At 41.6% G+C, this 20,904-nt stretch overlaps 1 protein-coding gene and 1 long non-coding RNA gene across 2 annotated transcripts in view; both read right to left on the bottom strand.

The window, feature by feature from the left end:
• Positions 1-10,446, bottom strand: part of LOC129249963 (uncharacterized) — an 84,407-nt gene extending 73,961 nt beyond the window's left edge. The window contains exons 1-2 of the long non-coding RNA XR_008582760.1: positions 10,303-10,446; positions 10,124-10,225 (exon numbers count right to left, since the gene is read on the bottom strand). This is a non-coding gene — a long non-coding RNA (uncharacterized LOC129249963). The remainder of the gene's footprint in view (positions 1-10,123; positions 10,226-10,302) is intronic.
• Positions 10,447-16,719: 6,273 nt separating this feature from the next.
• LOC129250211 (uncharacterized) lies at positions 16,720-17,409 on the bottom strand. The gene has a single exon (XM_054889846.1). It carries the CDS (start codon positions 17,407-17,409, stop codon positions 16,720-16,722), a length of 690 nt encoding a protein of 229 aa, XP_054745821.1.
• Positions 17,410-20,904: the final 3,495 nt, after the last annotated feature.

Here is a 20,904-nt window from a genome sequence, read left to right as displayed (position 1 = left end):
GAGATAGATTACAGGTGGAAAGGCCTATCTGTCTCTGCATCTCGTCCCTGCTTGGCTGCAGGGAAGTTAATGTGGTCGCAACAGGAGCTAAAGTCACTAGATTTGTTCAACGGCGACGCTAGTTGCTATTGACGAAGTTCTGAAAATGCTAAATAAGGGTGGGGTTAAGGTAGTAGCATATGCCGATGACTTGGTCCTGATGGTATCGAGACCGCTTCCCTCAGTCATAGCTGAGGTTTGGAAAGGCTGTACTCAGTCGCTGGGCTTGCGGAAACTTGCGGTCTCCGAGTCAACTCTAACAAAGCGGAGCTAGTGCTATTTACCAGAAAATATAAACTTCCACCCTTTAGACTTCCAATTAAACAACCACGTTCTCCCGCTCTCATCGGAAGTTAAGTATCTTGGAGTGATTGTTGACACCAAACTCCATTGGAAGCCACACATTGAAAACCGCGTAAAGAAGACCAGCATAGCCTTCTACTCTTGCAAATCTATGTTCGGTAAAAAATTTGGACTCAAGCCGCAGGTCGTGCTGAGTATGTACAACGTAATGGTTTTGCCAATTTTAACGCAAGGAAGGGCTCTAATATCACTAAACTGGGGAGGGTGCAAAAAACTGTATGCATTGGCGTCACCGGATCATGTAAAATTACCCCAGTGCTGCCCTGAATGTCCTTTTGCACTTATTTCCCATCGATTTTTACGTTATTTCCATCGCAGCTCAAAGTGCAATAAGGTTAAAGGAGATTGTCCTCTGGAGGCAATCACTCAAGGGATAAGAGAACCGGAAATCCAGTTAACACCGTATTTCTCCGAACTTCGAACATATTCCTCTATCCGAAAACTAGAGTGTGAGGTTAGTTCTAAGGCAATCTTTCCAACTAGGCAGGATTGGATCGATTGGAAAATATGCACCGAAGCTGGCACCTCTGTCTTCACTGATGGCTCCAAGGGGAAATCAGGAGTCGGAGCAGGAGTTTTCTCTAAATCAGCAGCCTTTAAGCTGCCGAATAATGCTAGTGTTTTTCAGGCAGAAGTCTGTAGGCATGCAAAATGCTTAAGGAACGTGGGAGCGAGGTGGATATTAACATTTTCTGCTATAGTCAACCCGCGATCAAGGATCTGACGACGCCATGGCGCAGAACGAAACTAGTAAACTCCTGTAAGGTGAAGATCAAATCTCTTGGATGTGCAGGTACCTCCTATCTGGTCATCGGCAAATTTCTTTGGACTCCTCGCCATTCAATTTCAAAACTCTTAGCTGTGTTTACCAGACGCTGGACGATCGGCACACATGCGGAAAAGCTAGGGTTACCATTTCAGACCATTTAGAGAAGGAGACTGGTTTCCGGGATTGGCAGCTAGACGACTAAGGTCACTAAGCGCTCCTTTTTTCACAGCCTGGGGCAGTGCGCCAACCTAAGTGCAGTCAATCTCCTGCATTATATCAACATCTCTGGTTGTGCTTTTGGAGGAGTTCCAGACTGGCACTTCAACCATTTCACCTACCTACCAACTCACGTACCAAACTACGAATTTATTTAGGCGCCAGTCGAAAAGGTCTTTCCTTGCTCACAGCAAGGGTTACACTTATTCCTGCAATTCTTTGCACGCTCCCCAATCTTGTAACGCCGTTCACCATACTAACGAACCATAGCGGCTTACTGGTCTAATGGCCGCCATGCACAACTATATACAGTGCCAGCTCGCTAATCCGAATTAATGATTGCAGACCCTGATTCGGTGCACAGAATCACAGAAGGTGATTCTCTCTTTGCTCATTTTGGTACCAGGAGCAGACTTTTCTTTACAATGCACTAAAGTTTTTTCTGGAAACATTTTCCAAAAGAGTCCAGACTCATCAGCATTGTAAATTTGGTCGTCAATCAGATTTTCACTCTCGATAATGTCATAGAGCTTATTTTGAAAATCAGGTACAAGATCAGGTCTAGCAGATAAGGATTTGCCGCATATTTTCAAAATTCGCACAGAAAATCGCTGAAATTCTCAGCAAATCTTATAAAAGAATAAATATGTATGTACCGTAATATTTACAGAATACATTTTTTACACAGGTCTTTTACCTTTTAATATTTTCAGCATTTCTTGTGAAGCTCCTACACCAAATTTCTTTGCTAAAACTTTTCCTGATTGTCCACGATTTACTTCTTCTATTATTTTAAGCGTATCAGCTAATGACAGTGTTTTATGTGCACGTTTTTTTGCCATGTTATTTAAATTGATGTTTTCGCGACTAATACCACAACTAAACTATTCGCAACAAGATAAATACACACTTACATACATAGAAGGCTCTGTATTTCAATAATATCCCGTTAGTTTTAAAATTCCGTTCATGGTTTTGTAAAAAAACAGACTCAAAAATAAAAAAACTAAAATTCGGTTTAGCGAGCTTGCAATGAATGCGGACTATAGAGCACGTAATGCGTCATAAATTCAATTCGGATTGCTGGATAATTCGGATTACACACCCTCGGATTAGCGAGCTGGCACTGTATGTATATATTTAATCTTCATGACATTTTACTATCTGCAATAACTCCTAGGCATTTAGCCGATGTTTTAAGTGTTAAATCAACTCGTCCAAGTAACTAAGTGCGTCTTATCTGGATTTACTTAAAGTCGACCAGATCTGTCTACTTGTGGATTTCTTTGACCGTCCTTGTGAGTATTTCACTCACTCTACCCAAGATGATAACCGCCAAGCCGTCAGCATATCCCATCTATAATTGTTATATATGAGTACACTATATGTATTAGGGAATAACTAATCACAACAAATATTTTACGCAGATGACCGTAATATTTTCGCAAATGTAAAAAACGCGGTACATTTCAATAACCGTTTAACTAAGTTATTCGAAGATATCACCACATGGTGTCAGCGGAATTAAAATATCTTTCGAAATATGTAGCCATTTACACATTTGTACAAAATAATCTTCTTTTTCTTGTTCTTCTCAATCACAGTTCTGTCTGCAGAAATGAATTCAAACAATATTAAAATCCAAACAACGGAAGAGATTGAAGTAACAACAAAAATAGCACCACAGGTGCACGAAGTAATTTTACCAACAACTATTGCAGACGGCAATAATGACAGCGGTGAATTACTCAAAAAACCGTTCCAAAAGAGCTGAAGGTTGGCATATTCGCCACCAGGCGCGGAAAGAACCAGATCGGCGTCACCGTGTATGCAGCCCTTTGGCTTCATGAAGGCGATGACGGCCGAAGAAATATATCGAGCCCTCGGCAATAAAGTCAAAGAACTGGCTGAAATGATTGAGCTTCCGAAGCGAAACATAAACCAGCCAATGCGGGATTTGGTTACGAATATAACGGATCTACACAAAAAACTGGAGAGATCTATCTTTACTTGGAAGAGCCTGGCGTCAAGAGGGGCGCATGGATCACCATCTACTGTTAAAGACGGATGTACCCTAACATCACCTCTAATTACGCGTACAGCATCTACGCCAAAAAGGGCAATCGACAACGCTGCTGCAAGAAAAAAAAGAAAATAAGATATAAGAAAAACCGCGTCGAAGTCTTGAGAAATACGCCGGTTAAAATGAAAGTGGTGGTAAAGTTAAAAACATCAGGAAAAGTGACCTTTACTAAAAGCATTTCGAACTATGGATTCACATGAAGCTAAGTACATAAATATTAGTTCTTTCTTGTCTACTTTATGTTTCTTATTTTGTTACAATTCGAAAAGTTATTTCTTTGTTTTTAAGGCTGAATTCGTTTCAAACCTGAGAGAAAGTTAAACAAAAGAAAAAATAAATAAAATTAAATGAAATAGATTGTGTGATAGGCGTCAGTTTTAATAAAAAATCTGCGAAAATTCCGCATGGATAACGCCCGCTTGATGTCGCTTTCTCCCACTAAATTTACTGGCCTTTCATACAATCTGCCCTGCAAACATAAGGTTTTCTAATAAGAGGTGTTATTTTGATATTCAAAGAAAAATGGTGTTTTTTAATATAAATGATCGGATGTTTATTTCATTATAAAGAGGAAGGTATGCCATTCCATCTTTGAGGTCTTGAATCGACCCTGGGCTCTTGGCGTAGACCTTCTTTTTCACGTGGCCCCAAAGAAAAAAGTCACAAGGTGTTAAATCACAAGATCTCGGTGGCCAATTGTGATCATCTCTTCGAGAGATGACATGGTATGGAAACTTTTCTCATAAAATATCAATGGTTTCGTTGCTTGTGGGGCACGTAGCGCCGTCTTGTTAAAAATAAACGTTGTCCAGATCAATACCATCCCATTCCGGCCATAAAAAATCGCTAAACATCTTTCGATAGCGCAATCCATTTACCTGTAACACCTGTTATTGGAAAACCCTTAAGTTGTTTATACTGCTCTGAAGTGCGATTCACTAACTTTTAACGCATCCACCCACAACACAATTTTTTGCCTACCTGTAGCTAGCCTACAACAGCGTTAACATTCTTTCTTCCTACATACAAACGAATTTAGTTAACTGCTGTTTAATCAGAGAATGTTAATGGGATGAGAAGGCGCAAATGTTACTGTTAACTATTTTTAGTACAATTGAGATTTGAAAGGTTTTAAGAACACCGACTTTATAGACGTCACACTGAGTTTTCCACCACAAAAATTGAAAACACCACACATCTGCCACCTCAACACTTACCACATCTCTGTTACTTCGACATTAAACCAATTAAATTTTTACTTCTTTCTTATTTTTGAAATAATAAGCGAATACGTAAAATTTATTACACACTTTTTTTCGATTACATAAAAAAAATTTAAGGAAAAAAACAAAAATTTAATTTGGCGCTGAGTATTGATGTAGTGTCATGTGGCGAGGATAAATACGCAGTGCGTTTATTTCTGCGACTGAGTTGTGAACCAAGGTTTTGTGATGTCTACATACGTACATATGCATGCGCGCGACGCGAATAAATTTTAATAAAGTTCTGAAAGTATTTCATGAAGTTTTTCACTACACACATCCATAAATGAACGTATGCTATTTACATAAATGATGGTATATGACTATATAATATGTACATGTCAATAGGAGGTATTTACATTCACAAAACAAAAGGTTTAAGATGAATCAACACTTATTTTATAAGGTTGTCAAAAAAGTCTTGCGGTATTTTTATTGAATTTTCAATTGTTCATAAAATTGGTTATAATAATGCGATTTACGTCAAATATGCGCCGTTTGGTTCTATGACGAGTTCCCAACGAGATTCCAACTTCATAATACCCCTCGATCACCTCTGCACCAGAACGAAAACGTTGAAACCATCGTTGTGCGGTGGAAATGGAAACTGTATCGGGTCCATAAACTGCACAAATTTTATTGGCAGCATGAGATGCATTTTTGCCTTTATCGTAGTAGTACTGTAAAATATGCCGTATTTTCTCTTTATTTTGCTCCATGTTTGCGACGCTATAACTCACGAACAACTAAAAGCAAACAACAATTAATCAAACACGTGTTAGCACGTGAAAAGAGCTTTCCAAAAAGCTCTAGCGTGAACCGATGCGACGAATACAACTAGAACTACGCGCTTGCAAAGACAAGCTTGCGGAAATACCGCAAGACTTTTTTGACAACCTTATATATTAAATGTCAATTTATAGTTTATATATTCGATAGCATATTACAAATGTGTGTACGTACATTTGTATATGAAAAACAATAATGCGCAATCGGAAGAAGGACATGCGTGTATGCCCAAACAACCTTGACTTATAGATTTACACATGTCAAAGTACATCACAATAAGTCAAATGTAAATACGCACTAGTGAGCGAGTTTCTTCCTAACAAGTGCAAAAACAATTCTGGTCTAAAACCTATGTAGGTGTGTGTGTATATATGAATACCCACTTTATGCCCTAGTATACATACATATGCATATACCTACTTGCCTTCTAATCTTCCTACAAAATAATTGTATTCATACCTATATGTATAACTATATCCATGCACGTTCATAGATACATACTTATGTATGTGAGTGAGCACAGCGCTCCCGTCTTGCTTCCGTGTACTTTTGTCATCCACCTGTCGATATTCCGAATATTGTACTTACAAAAAAAATATCTTGATTGACGCAAAAGCAGCAGCAACCAAAACGCCATGACCGCTTTGCCAACACGAATTCTAAATTGTTCTAGAACACAACAAAAGTAGCGCACTCACTTCATGCCTCAATTTACGTATGCCGTCCAAACCCAAAATCTAGGCCTAGAGACAACAAAAACAAAATACATCCGTCGACGCACTCGCAGCGCCCATGATTCTATTAGTCGCGACGGCGCTGAACAATTTAGAATATTATATGGTACAAAAACAAAAAATTCATTCACAAGTTCGAGCTCGTATTTCTAAGAGCAAAGTACTTTCATTCATAAAACGAGCCGCCCATCTGCCAATTTTCTCGACCATTCGAAAATAGTCAATATTGGAATATTTCGCGTGGAATTATTTGCCAATATTTGGTAAATCTTGAACTTTTGTCATGTCGGTGGCCGTGACTCCGTATACTACATATGTATGCACCCTTATATGTATGTAAATATGTCTTCCACTGCTCGATAGCCTTGAGTGCCTTTGAATGCGAGTTAGATTCCTTGAGTAAAATTCAGCAAATAACATTTTTCTGTGCGCAAAGCCGCATATGTGAGTATATTCACATACCTGTACATATACGTATACCCTATGATCAGAAACTACCGGAAAAGTTTAAATAAAACCAAACCGGGTAAAATTTTAGGTAAATTTATTTTACCTCCTTCAAGCAACACATATGTGCCAACGTTTAACCCAGTCCTCCATGCACCGCTGGCCTTCAGCTCCTTCGTCGCATTCTCTTTGATCTCCTCTATCGACTGAAATCTCCTTCCACGAAGTGGTATCTTCAACTTGGGAAACAAGAAGAAGTCGCACGGGCCATATCAAGTGAATACGGTGCTTGTACGATGGGATTTAGTTGGCGTTTGGTCAAAGCACAGTTTGTTCTCGGTGCGATGGCGCGTTGTCATCATGCAAAATCCAAGAATTGTTTGCCCACATTTCCGGCCGTTTGCGACATACAGCATCTCTCAAACGCTTCAAAACGGATGAATAATGTTCTGTATTGACTGTCTGGCCCGATGGAAGGTATTCATGGTGCACTACAACTCGGTGCGATGGCGAGTTATCATCATGCAAAATCCAAAAGTTGTTTGCCCACATTTCCGGCCATTTGCGATGTACAACATCTCTAAAACGCTTCAATAGAGATGAATAATATTCTGTATTGACTGTCTGGCCCGATGGAAGGTACTCATGGTGGACTATGCCTTGGCAATCGAAGAAAACAGTCAACATCACCTTCCCGGTACTTTTTGATATACATATCCCATCTTTTCACTGACGGACAAGAATAGGGTCGCAGTTGTTTTTTTATATACATACATTTTGCGTTCGATGAAGGTTTGTATACATTTATGTATGTAGTATATATACATATGCGTGTACGCGCGAGTTACATATTCAATTTCAAAGTTAAATTCACATTGTAAAACAGACGAAATTGATGAGTTTGTAAATAAAATAATGAACAATAAGTAAATGTAATTGGAAACGCATTTCCTGTTTTGCAACAGTTTAACTTACTTGAAAAAGTGTGGGAAAGGAAATGCTGAATAAGATATTGACAACAATTTTGTAAAATTAAATATTAAATGCAGAATAAGCAAATACATATGTACGTTAGTTTAAGTCTAAATGTAATAATTGATATTATAATAAATCAGTTGTTGAGAATCCCTTCAAGGCAAAAGTAATCTTTGTTCTTTCTTTTATTTTTTTTCTTGCCCGCTTGAGTAGAATACAAAATTCGCGTTTGGTTTCCTGGGCGGATATTAGAATGATATTTTCTTATCAATATAGCTTAGATTTGATTAAAGAGATTAAATATATGCATGTTTATATGTACATATTTTCTTTTTGATGGACTTATGTATGTACATACATATATAAAATCAGTTCACATCCAGTATGAACTATTTTATACCGAGGAGAAATTTCTAAATATCAAACACAAAAAAACTTAAAACACTAATTTAAGGCAATTATAATTAAAAAAACTCAAAAATGTTACCAAAACTTTTCTGGTTTGAGTTGTAAAAAAGAAATCGTGCAAAGAAAAAAATATGACTCTTCAGGATTTGCACCTGAATTAAATATGTGCCACAAAACAACATTGGAATCATTCCGCAGACTTTAGTACCTGCGTCACAAATCAACTATCAGGTCAATCCATAAGTTCGTGCGTATAATTTCACTTTTGTACGATTTTTGCATACAAAAAATTATTCGCGGAATATAACGGAACTATTTATATTTTTATTGATATATTGTGCATTCAACAAGTGATTTTAAACGCGGATAAAAGCACGTGTTGTTAAAAAATAAAATGGAATCTTCGAACGCGTATAGAGGCATATTTTGTATGTTTTTTATAAAAGTGGTAAAAGGGCAACAACTGTTGCTGCAGAAATAAACACTGTTCACGGAGAGGATACCGTGAGTGTAAGGACTGCGTAAAAGTGGTTTTCAAAATTCCGAAGCGTCCTGAAGTCTTTAACTCCGACGCTTTGCTCGAACTCATGGAAGCTGTCCCAAATTTGACAGTCGATATGATAGCTCAGAGGTTAAATTCATCGCATGGAATAGTTCACAGGCACCTGGTTCAGTTGGGAAAGGTTTCAAATCTGGGAGAATGGGTTCCGCACTAACCTTCAGCAGAGAGTGAATGTGTGTTCCCAGCTGCTGCAACGGATTGAAAATGAAAGTTTTTCGAACCGTATCGTTACTGGTGATGGAAAATGGGTCCTTTACAATAATCCTGTTCGCAAGCGCCAATGGTTAGATAAAGATGTAACACCAGAACCAAGCCCTAGAGATGGCCTTCACCCCAAGAAGATTCTCCTATCTACTTGGTGCGATATGGCCGATATTGTTTATTACGAACTTCTGGAACCAAACCAGACGATAACTGCTGATTATTATTCCTATCAGCTATCAAACCTGAATGAGACACTTAAAAATAATCGACCGTCTTTAGTGAATAGACGCAAAGTTTTGTTTCACCACGACAACGCGAGACAAAGCAAATATTAGGCAAGTTGAACGAGATTATAAGTGGAGATTTAGGCCTGAAAAATCACCCGTCGGCTAGATATTCTTGATTCGCCAAGTCTTAGAAAAAACCCATGAAAGAAGAATCGGCACATACCATCTTTTTTTCTATTTTAAAGCTGCCTTCGACAGCACGAAAAGGAGTTGTATACATGCGCAAAACTAATACCGCTTTGCAAAATGACGTTGCCCAGCGGTTTCTTTGGCTGGGACATGTCGTTCGAATACAAACGCTTCGGCTCGGAAAGTATTCGATGCGGTACCAGCTGGTGGTAGCAGAGGATGGCCGTCTCTGCTTTGGAGAGATCAGAATTCTAATTTTGAATTAGGAAGAGATTTAATGTCATTAAGAACCAGCATTAACACCAATACTAGTGTCAGTCTTGAAATCCAACGGAGAGTCTCTCTTGACAACAAATGCTACTTTGGGCTAAGTAAACAATTGAGTAATTAAGTTCTCTCCCGACTAACAAAAATCACAATTTCTATGACACTCTTCATTCCCATCTTATTGTATGGAGTATAAGCTTGAACGATGGCAACATACCTTGGAATGTTCGGGAGAAGGACTGTGGAAGATATTTTGCTCGTTGGCGACGGCAAACATCGCGGACGATGGAAAAATTAGCTATATCAGCTTTACGTGACATAGACATAATACAGCGAATAAAGATTGGATCCGTTGACTAGGCCATGCATACGCCATGAGCATACATCTTCATTTATATGAGATTATTTATTTATTCACTACAAATACTGATTGAAAAATTATCTATTCCGTAAAACGTCTTTTGTTTATTTAAATATATAATCGTACACCTCTGAAAACAACGCATTTAATACTTTAAATGATTAATAATTTTCTAGATACGAAGGAAATAAAATGAAATCAATAATCATACAAATTGAAATACTTTACTTTGTATTGTTCAATGATGTAATAAAACCATTTAGCAGCATCCTTGCTTTCTTGAGAAATATATAAACTTGCGCTTTCTAATCACACGATTATGTATAATTGCTAAAAAAAATGCAGTAGGTCACTGTTTAAATATTTTACTTTGGCTTAAGGTATGCGTTAATCTATCTTCCACTTACGTATTCGAGAATTTTCACAAAGTTACTGTGAAATGAGTTTACGTGTAAAATAAAGGTTCCAATCTTGAAAACACCAACACTTAGAGATAAGTAAACTTAAAAACTATTCCATACATTTAAATCAATGAACGGTCGCAGCTAAGCATATTGGGCTGAAAATAACTCAATATTGTACGGCTTCAATTGCAATGAAACAATGTCAGTGAATATTCAGGTAAATGAAGAAAAGCTTACACGTCGCTTTTAACCCTCTGCAGTTAAATGTATAGCGGCCGGAACTCGGGGAACGTAGGTTCGAATCTCCGTGAAACAAAGAGTGTACGCGCCAATTATATATATTCCCTTCGCATATATATTATATATACATATATATATACATATATCCATATATATATATACAGGGTGAACGATATGAAGTGTTACCTATTCAAAACACCATAACGTTTTTGTGTGAAATTTGTTTTTATTGATTTCAAAGACAAAATTGTTCAATGATTACAATTTTAACATATCGCACTTGTTACGTTAAAGCGTAACAACTCAAAATCTGAACATTTTCAGTAGAGACGAAAAACTGTTTCCGTAAATATTAATAGAATAGGTATTACAAGGAAAAAATATGTAATTGCACGAAAATATCATTAAAAACAATATAACGGTTGTTTCATTCTTATTTGTTTAGTAGTTGCGCTAAGATAATAAATTTTTGAGTTGTTACTCTTTTCCTTTTCATTTTGAGTTGTTACGCTTTAACGTAACAAGTGCGATATATTCACTCTAGATCAATATGACCACCTTTTAGCTTGACTATAGCCTTCAAACGGTCAAAAACTTAGTTGCATGCTGTACGAATGTGATCTTGAGGTATTTTGGCCCATTCTCGTATAATCGCTTTTTTCAGCGCATCCATACTGGCGTATTTTTTAGTCTTCACCTTGCTCGCCAAAATGGACCAGATGGAATAGTCCATGGGATTTGCGTCTGGTGAATTCGAAAGCCATTGTGTGGACGAAATGAAGTGTGGAACATGATTTATTAACCATTTTTGGTTCACACGAACTTTATGAGACGCAGAGTCCTGTTGGAACGTCCATGGTCTACGACCGAAATGTTTGCGTGTCCACTGGTCTAAAGCAGCTTCTAAAACATTTTCCCGATAGTAAGTCGCATTCACTTTGACACCAGGCTCGATAAAAACGATGAGCGTCCGTCAGCGGTCACTGCGGCCCAAATCATTACTTGCGCTGGGAAATTGCTTCAAGTGGTCATACGTAGGCTTAAATTCTCGTATGAGCATTCGGTCAAGTAAACACGATCGCCTTGAGTGTTTATGAACTGCTCAATTGGGAAATTTTTTTCATCAGAAAACACAATGTTAGGAAATTCACCACGTTCGTGCAAGCGCAACAACACCTTTGCTCTTACGCACCGATCTTTTTTTTGCTGGGGTGAAAGATCGTGTGCTTTTTGGAACTTGTAAGGCTTGACCTTGAGCTCCTTTTTCAATATGCATCGAATGCTGTCTTGCGATATTTTCAGTTCTTTCGCCATTTTTCTTCCACTTCGACGTAGATTTCGTTCAAGTCGAGCCTTCACTTTCGGAACCGTTTCTGGCGTTGTTGAGGTTTTTTTGGTCCACCTCCAAAGCCTTTGCAATACTACCAGTATCATTGTAACGTTTTATAGTGCGATATACAAACATTTTATTCACTTTGAGGCGACTGAGCTCACGAACAATGGCTGGCTGCGATTTTCCAGCCAAATATAACACAACCACACTATTACGTTTGAATTCCATCACAGAAAAAAAAATTCAACAAAACTGAGGCGCAAATGCTTTTGATGGCTTGTAAACAATATACTGAACTGTCATTAGAACAATTTTGATGTTGATGTCATGAGCTGTAGCCGTAGCCGAATGGGTTGGTGCGTGATTACCATTCGGAATTCACAGAGAGAACTGTGTGTTCGAATCTCGGTGAAACACCAAAATTAAGAAAAACATTTTTCTAATAGCGGTCGCCCCTCGGTAGGCAATGGGAAACCTCCGAGTGTATTTCTACCATGAAAAGGCTCCTCATAAAAATATCTGCAATTCGGAGTCGGCTTGAAACTGTAGGTCCTTCCATTTGTGGAACAACATCAACACGCACACCACAAATAGGAGGAGGAGCTCGGCCAAACACCCAAAAACGGTTTACGCGCCAATTATATATATGTATATATGTCATGAGCTGTTTTACAGATGCAAGCAGTGTGAAGTTTGTAACACTTCATATCGTTCACTCTGTATATATATTTATGTATATAAAGTTCAATATATAGAGAATAAAACAAATTGAATTAGTACCGCTTTTGTATGTTTCAAAACAGCGGCGGAAATTGGGGAGGTGGCGTGGATTTATGGTTTTGGGTCCGGACCTCAAATTTCACGAGATGTTGCTATATTTGATTTTTGCGGGTTTCAAATTACTTACTTAAGCTCCCTCACTATCTGGAAGCTATTAACCCGTTACGTGGGATCACTAGAAAAAGTAATTAATCCATCTTATCCGTTTCTGTTTTCAATGTAGTACAGACTTAGCGTCTAAATCATTCGATTTTAAATGCCCCAGATTTCGTTCTCGAATTAATCTTATTGACCGTACGTATTTTATTCTAATTTATAGCGATGTATATAATGTATTTTAGTTGTACATGGTTAGTTGGCCTCAAGCTCAAAATATCAGATTATAGGAATCTTATTTTTAAGATAATAGCAAACGACATATTGGAGAAGCTCGAGCTATTTATAAAAGCATTCACGACATTTAAAGGGTCTTTCAAAAGACGCGTTTTGAAATAAAACATGTACAAATTTAGATTATTTCAGGCTCCACTATTTTTTTTAACACACTTTTATTAGGTCGGGTTGTATGTATGTATGTATGTATGTATGTATGTATGTAACGGCCCAACGGCCCAACGGCAACCAACTGATTGGACCTTATCAGTGTGGCTTCAGACCTGGAAAGTCTACCATCGACCAAATATTCACAATACGCCAAATCTTGGAAAAGACCCATGAAAGGAGAATCGACACACACCATCTTTTCGTCGACTTCAAAGCTGCATTCGACAGTACGGAAAGGAGATACCTGTATGCCGCGATGTCTGAATTTGGTATGCCCGCAAAACTAATACGGCTATGTAAGATGACGTTGCTCAACACCAGCAGCGCCGTCAGAATTGGGAAGGACCTCTCCGAGCCGTTTGATACCAAACGAGGCTTCAGATAAGGTGACTCGCTGTCATGTGACTTCTTGAACCTAATGTTGGAGAGCATCGTACAAGCCGCAGAACTTAATCGCTCAGGCACAATTTTTTATAAGAGCGTACAATTGTTGGCGTATGCCGATGATATTGAATTCTCGCGCTGTTAGTTCTGCCTTCTCCAAACTGTATAAAGAGGCAAAGCGAATGGGTCTGGTGGTGAACGAGGACAAAATGAAGTACCTCCTGTCTTCAAACAAACAGTCGGCGCACTCGCGTATCGGCACCCACGTCACTGTTGACAGTTATAATTTCGAGGTTGTAAAAGACTTCGTTTATTTAGGAACCAGCATTAACGCCGATAACAATGTCAGCCTAGAAATCCAACGTAGAATCTCTCTTTCCAACAAGTGCTACTTTGGACTAAGTAGGCAACTTAGCAGTAAAGTCCTCTCTCGACGAACAAAACTAACACTCTACAAGACTCGCATCATGCCAGTCCTAACGTATGGCGCAGAAGTATGGACGATGACAACATCAGATGATGCGACGCTTGGAGTGTTCGAGAGAAAGATTCTGCGTAAGATGTTTGGACCTTTGCATGTTGGCAACGGCGAATATCGCAGACGATGGAACGATGAGCTGTATGAGCTTTACGACGACATAGACATAGCGCAGCGAATAAAGATCCAGCGGCTACGTTGGCTGGGTCATGTCGTCCGAATGGATACAAACGCTCCGGCTTTGAAAGTATTCGATGCGGTACCAGCTGGTGGTAGCAGAGGAAGAGGGCGGCCTCCTCTGCGTTGGAAAGATCAGGTGGAGAAGGACTTGGCTTCACGACTGGCACGCTTTGTTAAACTCGGCCAAAATCGCGTAAGCGATTATAGCGCCAATTAAGAAGAAGAAGGTGTAGGGTTCAAAATGCCTTCGTAGTTACAGCGACCGTCGTCTACTGCGTCGTGTGGTGTGGCCACTAAAACGATCCCTCTCCCCTTCTGAGGAGACACCCTTCCCGAAACTGCTTTCTATATTACTTCGGGAGGGCCCAGAACGGCATCCATAAAGGACCAATGCTATTCACCCACGTCTGGGTCCACCATATTTGTAGCCAGCTTTCATGCTATAGGCTCGACTTCTTGTGTCTCTATCTGTGCGGCTTCGCTTTGTTGCACTGTGTCGAGGTCAATCTTTTTTTTCGTAGTACGTTCTCGATGTATTTCTTTACCGTGTTCCAGTTGTCCCCGCGTTCGAGCATTTTGCTGATTATGTTGCTCGGTGCGATGTCGCCGATCTTCTCCCTCAAAGCATTTCTCTCCGCCAGCCATCTGTCACAACTAAAAAACGTGTGTTCAGCGTCATCGCTCGGTGCTTCGCAGTATATGCACTCGGAATCGGACTAAGTAGGCAACTGAGCAGTAAAGTTCTCTCTCGACGAACAAAACTAACACTCTACAAGACTCGCATCATGCCCGTCCTAAAGTACGGAGCAGAAGTATGGACGATGACAACATCCGATGAAGCGACACTTGGAGTGTTCGAGAGAAAGATTCTGCGTAAGATTTTTGGACCTTTGCACGTTTGCAACGGCGAATAGAGATCCAGCGGCTACGTTGGCTGGGCCATGTCGTCCGAATGGATACAAACGCTCCGGCTTTGAAAGTATTCGATGCGGTACCAGCTGGTGGTAGCAGAGGAAGAGGGCGGCCTCCTCTGCGTTGGAAAGATCAGGTGGAGAAGGACTTGGCTTGACTTGGTGTGTCTAACTGGCGCCGGTTAGCACGAGAAAGAAACGACTGGCGCGCTTTGTTAAACTCGGCCAAAATCGCGTAAGCGATTATAGCGCCAATTAAGAAGAAGAAGGTGTAGGGTTCAAAATGCCTTCGTACTTACAGCGACCGTCGTCTACTGCGTCGTGTGGTGTGGCGACTAAAACGATCCCTCCCCCCTTCTGGGGAGACACCCTTCCCGAAACTGCTTTCTATATTACTTCGGGAGGGCCCAGAATGGCATATAAAGGACCAATTCTATTCACCCACGTCTGGGTCCACCATATTTGTAGCCAGCTTTCATGCTATAGGCTCGTCTTCTTGTGTCTCTATCTGTGCTGCTTCGCTTTGTTGCACTGCGTCGAAGTCAATCTTTTTTTTCGTAGTACGTTCTCGATGTATTTCTTTACCGTGTTCCAGCTGTCCCCGCGTTCGAGCATTTTGCTGATTATGTTGCTCGGTGCGATGTCGCCGATCTTCTCCCTCAGAGCATTTCTCTCCGCGAGCCATCTGTCATAACTAAAAAACGTGTGTTCAGCGTCATCGGTCGGTGCTTCGCAGTATATGCACTCGGAATCGGTTACCTTGCCCATACGGTATAGGTAACTCCGGAAGTAACCGTCCCGAGAGGAACTGGGCTAAGAAGTTTACTTCTCCGAAGCTCCTTTGGACCCATTTGTCAATTGATGGAATAAGTTTCGCCGTCCATCTGCCACTCGGTTCAGTGTCCCATCGGCTTTGCCACCGCAGCATGGTTTGGTGTCTCTGTTCTAGGAAGCTACTGATTACGTGTTTCTTCTTGGAGTCCCACGCATCCATTCGTTCCCGGAGCATGAGGTCGATGGGTATCTGACCGCTGGTCTAGGTATGTATCTTCTGGCATTTCTATGCTGAATATCTCATCGTAGCTCAGATTGCAGGGATCGGGGCCGAGTATAGATCCTTGAGCTGCGCCAGATATTATTTCTTTTGTTTTCTGACCATCTGGTGTGTCGTACAGCAGTTCGCGCTCGCTCAAGTAGCACTGGAGAATCCTTATCAGGTCTGCAGGTATTCGAAACCTTTCTCGTAGTGCCTTTATAATGTCTGTCCATCGTAGGCTGTTAAAGGCATTTTGTACATCAAGCGTAGCCAAAACGGTGATGCGATTCGGGTAGTGACGTCTGCGTTGAGCGCTACTCCCTACCTCCTCTATTGCGCCAAGGGTTGATTTTCCGCGTCGGAAACCGTATTGCCTTGCCGATAATTCTCCTGCTGTTTCAACAGACTCTGCAAGTCTCCGCTGCACGAGTTTCTCAAACAATTTTCCGGCGCTGTCCAGCATGCAAAGCGGACGCCAAGCTGACGGTTGCGCTGGGTCGTCCTTACCCTTACTAATCAACATCAGTGTCTGTATTTACTTCAGCTTATTGAAGATGCTTTGCATGCATGCATTGTTAACGTCGAGCATCACATCTGGTCGGCTGTCAGCCACAAGTTTGAGTGCTTCAGCTGGGATGCCATCTGGGCCTGGAGCTTTGTTTCTTTTGAGGCTTCTTGCACCGGTTTTAAGCTCTTCCTCGGTGAAGGGTGGGAGCATCTCGTCACCTTGGGGGTCTCGGTTCCCGTACAGCATAGGGTGCGTGGGGAACAGTCTGTCCACTATTTCGCTGATAGCATCACTGTCCAAATGTACGGTTGTGGAGTTGGCGTTTAGCTTCCCCGTTACAATTTTATAACCTAGATCCCAAGGGTTGCTATTTAGATCCCTTCGAAGTTCTTCCCATTTTGTCTTCTTATTGGCGACGATTGCTTGCTTCAGCGCTTTTCGGGATTGTCTGAAATCAGCAGCTTCCGCCTCTGCTTCTCTATTTCGTCTGGCTCTGGTGTACCTTCTTCTATTACAGAAGGAGGTTCTTTTGAGCTCTGCGATTTCTGGCGTCCACCAGTACACAGGTCGCCTTCTTGAGCGTGGTGCCGATGCGTCACAACTTTTGGCAATGCGGTGCATCATGTCGCTTGAAAGCGAGCCAGCGTCACCACTTATGTGCAGCATGGAATTTGCATCAAAGTGATCAAGAAACACTTCAGTGTTCACTCTGGCCATGTTACATTTGCGAGAGCCCTTTGTTATAGGTGTTGGGGTAGGGCCAGTTCTCGCACTGATCCGGAATGTGATATACTGATGGTCACTTCCAGTATATTCTTCCAGAACTTCCCACCCGTTGATTGCCCCAGCCAGACTATCAGTCACTAGGGTGATATCGGGCGTGGTGTGTTCACAACCTGGTCTCCTAAAAGTAGTGGGGCTTCCTTGTTTGCCACTACAACTCCAGTCTGGCAGCCATGTCTAGTACATGTCTTCCCCGTGTGTTCGTAGTAGGGGCGCTCCATTCGACAGCCTTGGTGTTGAAGTCTCCGGCTACGATGAAGGGGCCACCTATTTTGCGAACCTTGCCCTCAATTAGGTCCAGTTTCGTTCTAAACTGTTCAATACTGTCGCTGGGGGTAAGGTAGTAGCTTAGCATTGTGAGGCGTTTATTTTGAACGTATGTGTAGCAACGACCGGCTCCGTGATGTGTGGCGGCGACTGCGCTACCGCTTGGTACCCAGAGTGCGGCGGTTCCTGCCTCGTCTTCGAACCAGGTTCCCTTGGCAATCCGTCCGTACTGCTCGCTGATGATGACCGCATCTAGCTCCCTCTCGATAGCTATTTTTCGAGCAGAGCGTCTGCTGTACGACTTCTATGCATATTTGCCTGGAGTACCTTCTCTCATCACTTCTTAGCTAGAGGGCATCACCTTGACCCTGGCAAGTGGTCAGTGCGGTCGCGTTTCGCGTCTATATAGTGAACGCAATTGGGGGCTGTTTTGCAGTCTTTTATTTTGTGCCCTGGTTTCCCGCATCTGATAAACGTATCAGTTCTATCAGGGCCACTGCAGTTTGCTTGTGTGTGCCCTATCCCAAGGCAGCGATAGCATCTCCTAATTTGTTCGCATGGACGCATCTTTGCTCGGATCCAGACGATTTTTATATCGCCGATCTCTATGTATTAGCTTAGTGGCCCCTTTTGTAGATGGCGTGAGGAAAACACGTACTTGCTCTCGCGCATTCGGCGCCGTTATCCTCGTCTGTATTTGTTCCTCTTGATTGGAAAGTAGTTTCCGGACTGCTGTTTCTCCTCCCCCTTGGCCGTCAAGGATTCGAGATCTCGTACCTCAATCATGGCGGTCGGTTTTAACTCCGCGATGGAAGCCGTATCCTGTACATTGCTTTTCAGCTGATTCACGAACTCTGGTGTGACTTTCTGTCCTCTACTAAACTTCAGAAATATGGCCGCAGCCTTCGTTTTCCTGACGGAGCTTACTTTGACTGACTCATGTCGTAATCTTCGCGCCCAAGTCCTTCAGCATAATTGCATAGCTATGGCCTTCTGCGGGTTTTATCCCAACAGCTTCTGGCTTTGCGTGTTGTGTTCGCGGCTTGCTCCTTTTGCTTGACTCGGCTAGCTTATCCTTTGGCTTCTTTTGGTTGACCTTCTTGGTAACTGTCTGCCAGCCTTCATCCGTTTTCTCAGAGTGTCCTTTTTCGTTCCCTGTGGGTCCATTTGCCCTGGCTTTCTTACAGATCTCAGGGGCAACCGGGCTGGTTACCAGTCGCTTCGGGCTCGTCGTCGCAGAGGTGGGAGTATCTGTTATCGCAGTGTTCTTACGGAGGCTCGAGAGCGGCCTTCCGTCTTTTGCTGCCTTCCACGAACGTCTGTAATTCAGCGTTACATCTAGCAGCTCAATCATTTCGGGCACTCCAGCTTTGACTTCATTGCTAGTGTTCTTGACGTCTGAACGCTTGCTGCATAGACTTTATCACCAACGTACATTGGGAGATCGCATCTTCCTCCATACGCCTCATATTTTTTATTAGCTCGAGCCGAGGAGACATTTCAATAGCGTCGATTGACGCGCTCTCTTTTGTGTGGATCATTTCTGTATTGTCATTCGCTGGAATGTGACTAACGAGTCGTTAAGCCACGGTAAGAGTGCTGGTGGGCGTATACTGCACTGATTGTAGCCCTCCAATGGAGATATTGGAGGCATTCTTTATAAACCATTCATTTACATCAAGGGTTAATACTCAACAATATATTTTACTTTTTAAATTACTATGTATATTCATATACTACAAAGTGTTGGATACATCCGACAACTACAATCCGTATTTAAGTGAAAAAATCTTGACCTGCCTCATAACACAGCTCATATGCAAATCTACATATAAAAAGTTGAAGAGTAAATAGACAAACATATGCAAAGAAATTTCTTACATATGCAAAAGAACTCGTCTAAACCGTATTGGGGTTTTTGTTTGTTTGTTTTTATGGAGGTGCCCCAAAGAATTGAAAGCCGAAAAGTGTGGGACTTGCCTTTCGGCTCACCCACTAAATACCCACCCCAACTCTGTTATCTTCCGCGGGACAACCGTTAAGTAATACTTCATGGGAGGGGGCATTAGTCCGCTCTCTTCATGAATATCTTCACTGTTTTTCAGCGCGACGCAGCTTGCAAACTACTATTTTTGTTATATTACATACAGCGGACCTATGTTCTACTGACTCAGTCATAATCAGCCGTAATTGGCTTTCCCACACTAGTGCTTACCTCCTCCCTTTCGCACGCAACTCGCGGGCAGACAAACAAATCAGTACGTCGTCTTCGTGCTTAAGCCTATACAAATGGGATTTAAAGCACCCATGTCCTGTCAGTATTTGGGTTAGATAGTAGTCTAACTGTCCATGTTTTCGGTTGACCCATTTGGAAATTATAGTACCTGCTGATACCGCATCGAATACTTTCAGAGCCGGAGCGTTTGTATCCATTCAGACGACGTGACCCAGCCAACGTAGTCGCTGGGTCTTTTTTCGCTGCGTTATGTCTATGTCGTCGTAAAGCTCTTACAGCTCATCGTTCCATCGTCTGCGATATTCGCCGTTGCCAACGTGCAAGGGTCCAAAAATCTTCCGCAGAATCTTTCTCTCAAACACTCCAAGCGTCGCTTCATCGGATGTTTTCATCGTCCATACTTCTGCGCCATACGTTAGGACGGGCATGATGAGAGTCTTGTAGAGTGTTAGTTTTGTTCGTCGAGAGAGAACTTTACTAATCAATTGCCTACAACTAGTAAGTTGTTTACCGCTGTCATTATTCCAATCTACAATGGCAGTTGGAAGTATTGTATTACTTCGTGCACCTGTGATGCCATTGTTGCTGCTCAGTTGCCTACTTAGTCCGATTCCGAGTGCATATACTGCGAAGCACCGAGCGATGACGCTGAATACACTTTTTTTAGTTGTGACAGATGGCTGGCGGAGGGAAATGCTTTGAGGGAGAAGATCGGCGACATCGCACCGAGAAACATAATCAGCAAAATGCTCGAACGCGGGGACAACTGGAACACGGTAAAGAAATACATCGAGAACGTACTACGAAAAAAAAGATTGACCTCGACACAGTGCAACAAAGCGAAGCCGCACAGATAGAGACACAAGAAGTCGAGCCTATAGCATGAAAGCTGGCTACAAATATGGTGGACCCAGACGTGGGTGAAT

This window comes from Anastrepha obliqua, chromosome 6, assembly GCF_027943255.1.
Source record: "Anastrepha obliqua isolate idAnaObli1 chromosome 6, idAnaObli1_1.0, whole genome shotgun sequence".
NCBI lineage: Eukaryota > Metazoa > Arthropoda > Insecta > Diptera > Tephritidae > Anastrepha > Anastrepha obliqua.
Note: the sequence above shows the minus strand (reverse complement) of the source record. Positions and strands in the feature narration are given on the sequence as shown.

Bases quoted from the DNA above. Each gene is read 5' to 3' on its own strand.
- LOC129250211 (XM_054889846.1), bottom strand. From the start codon at position 17,409: ATGGCCAGAGTGAACACTGAAGTGTTTCTTGATCACTTTGATGCAAAT.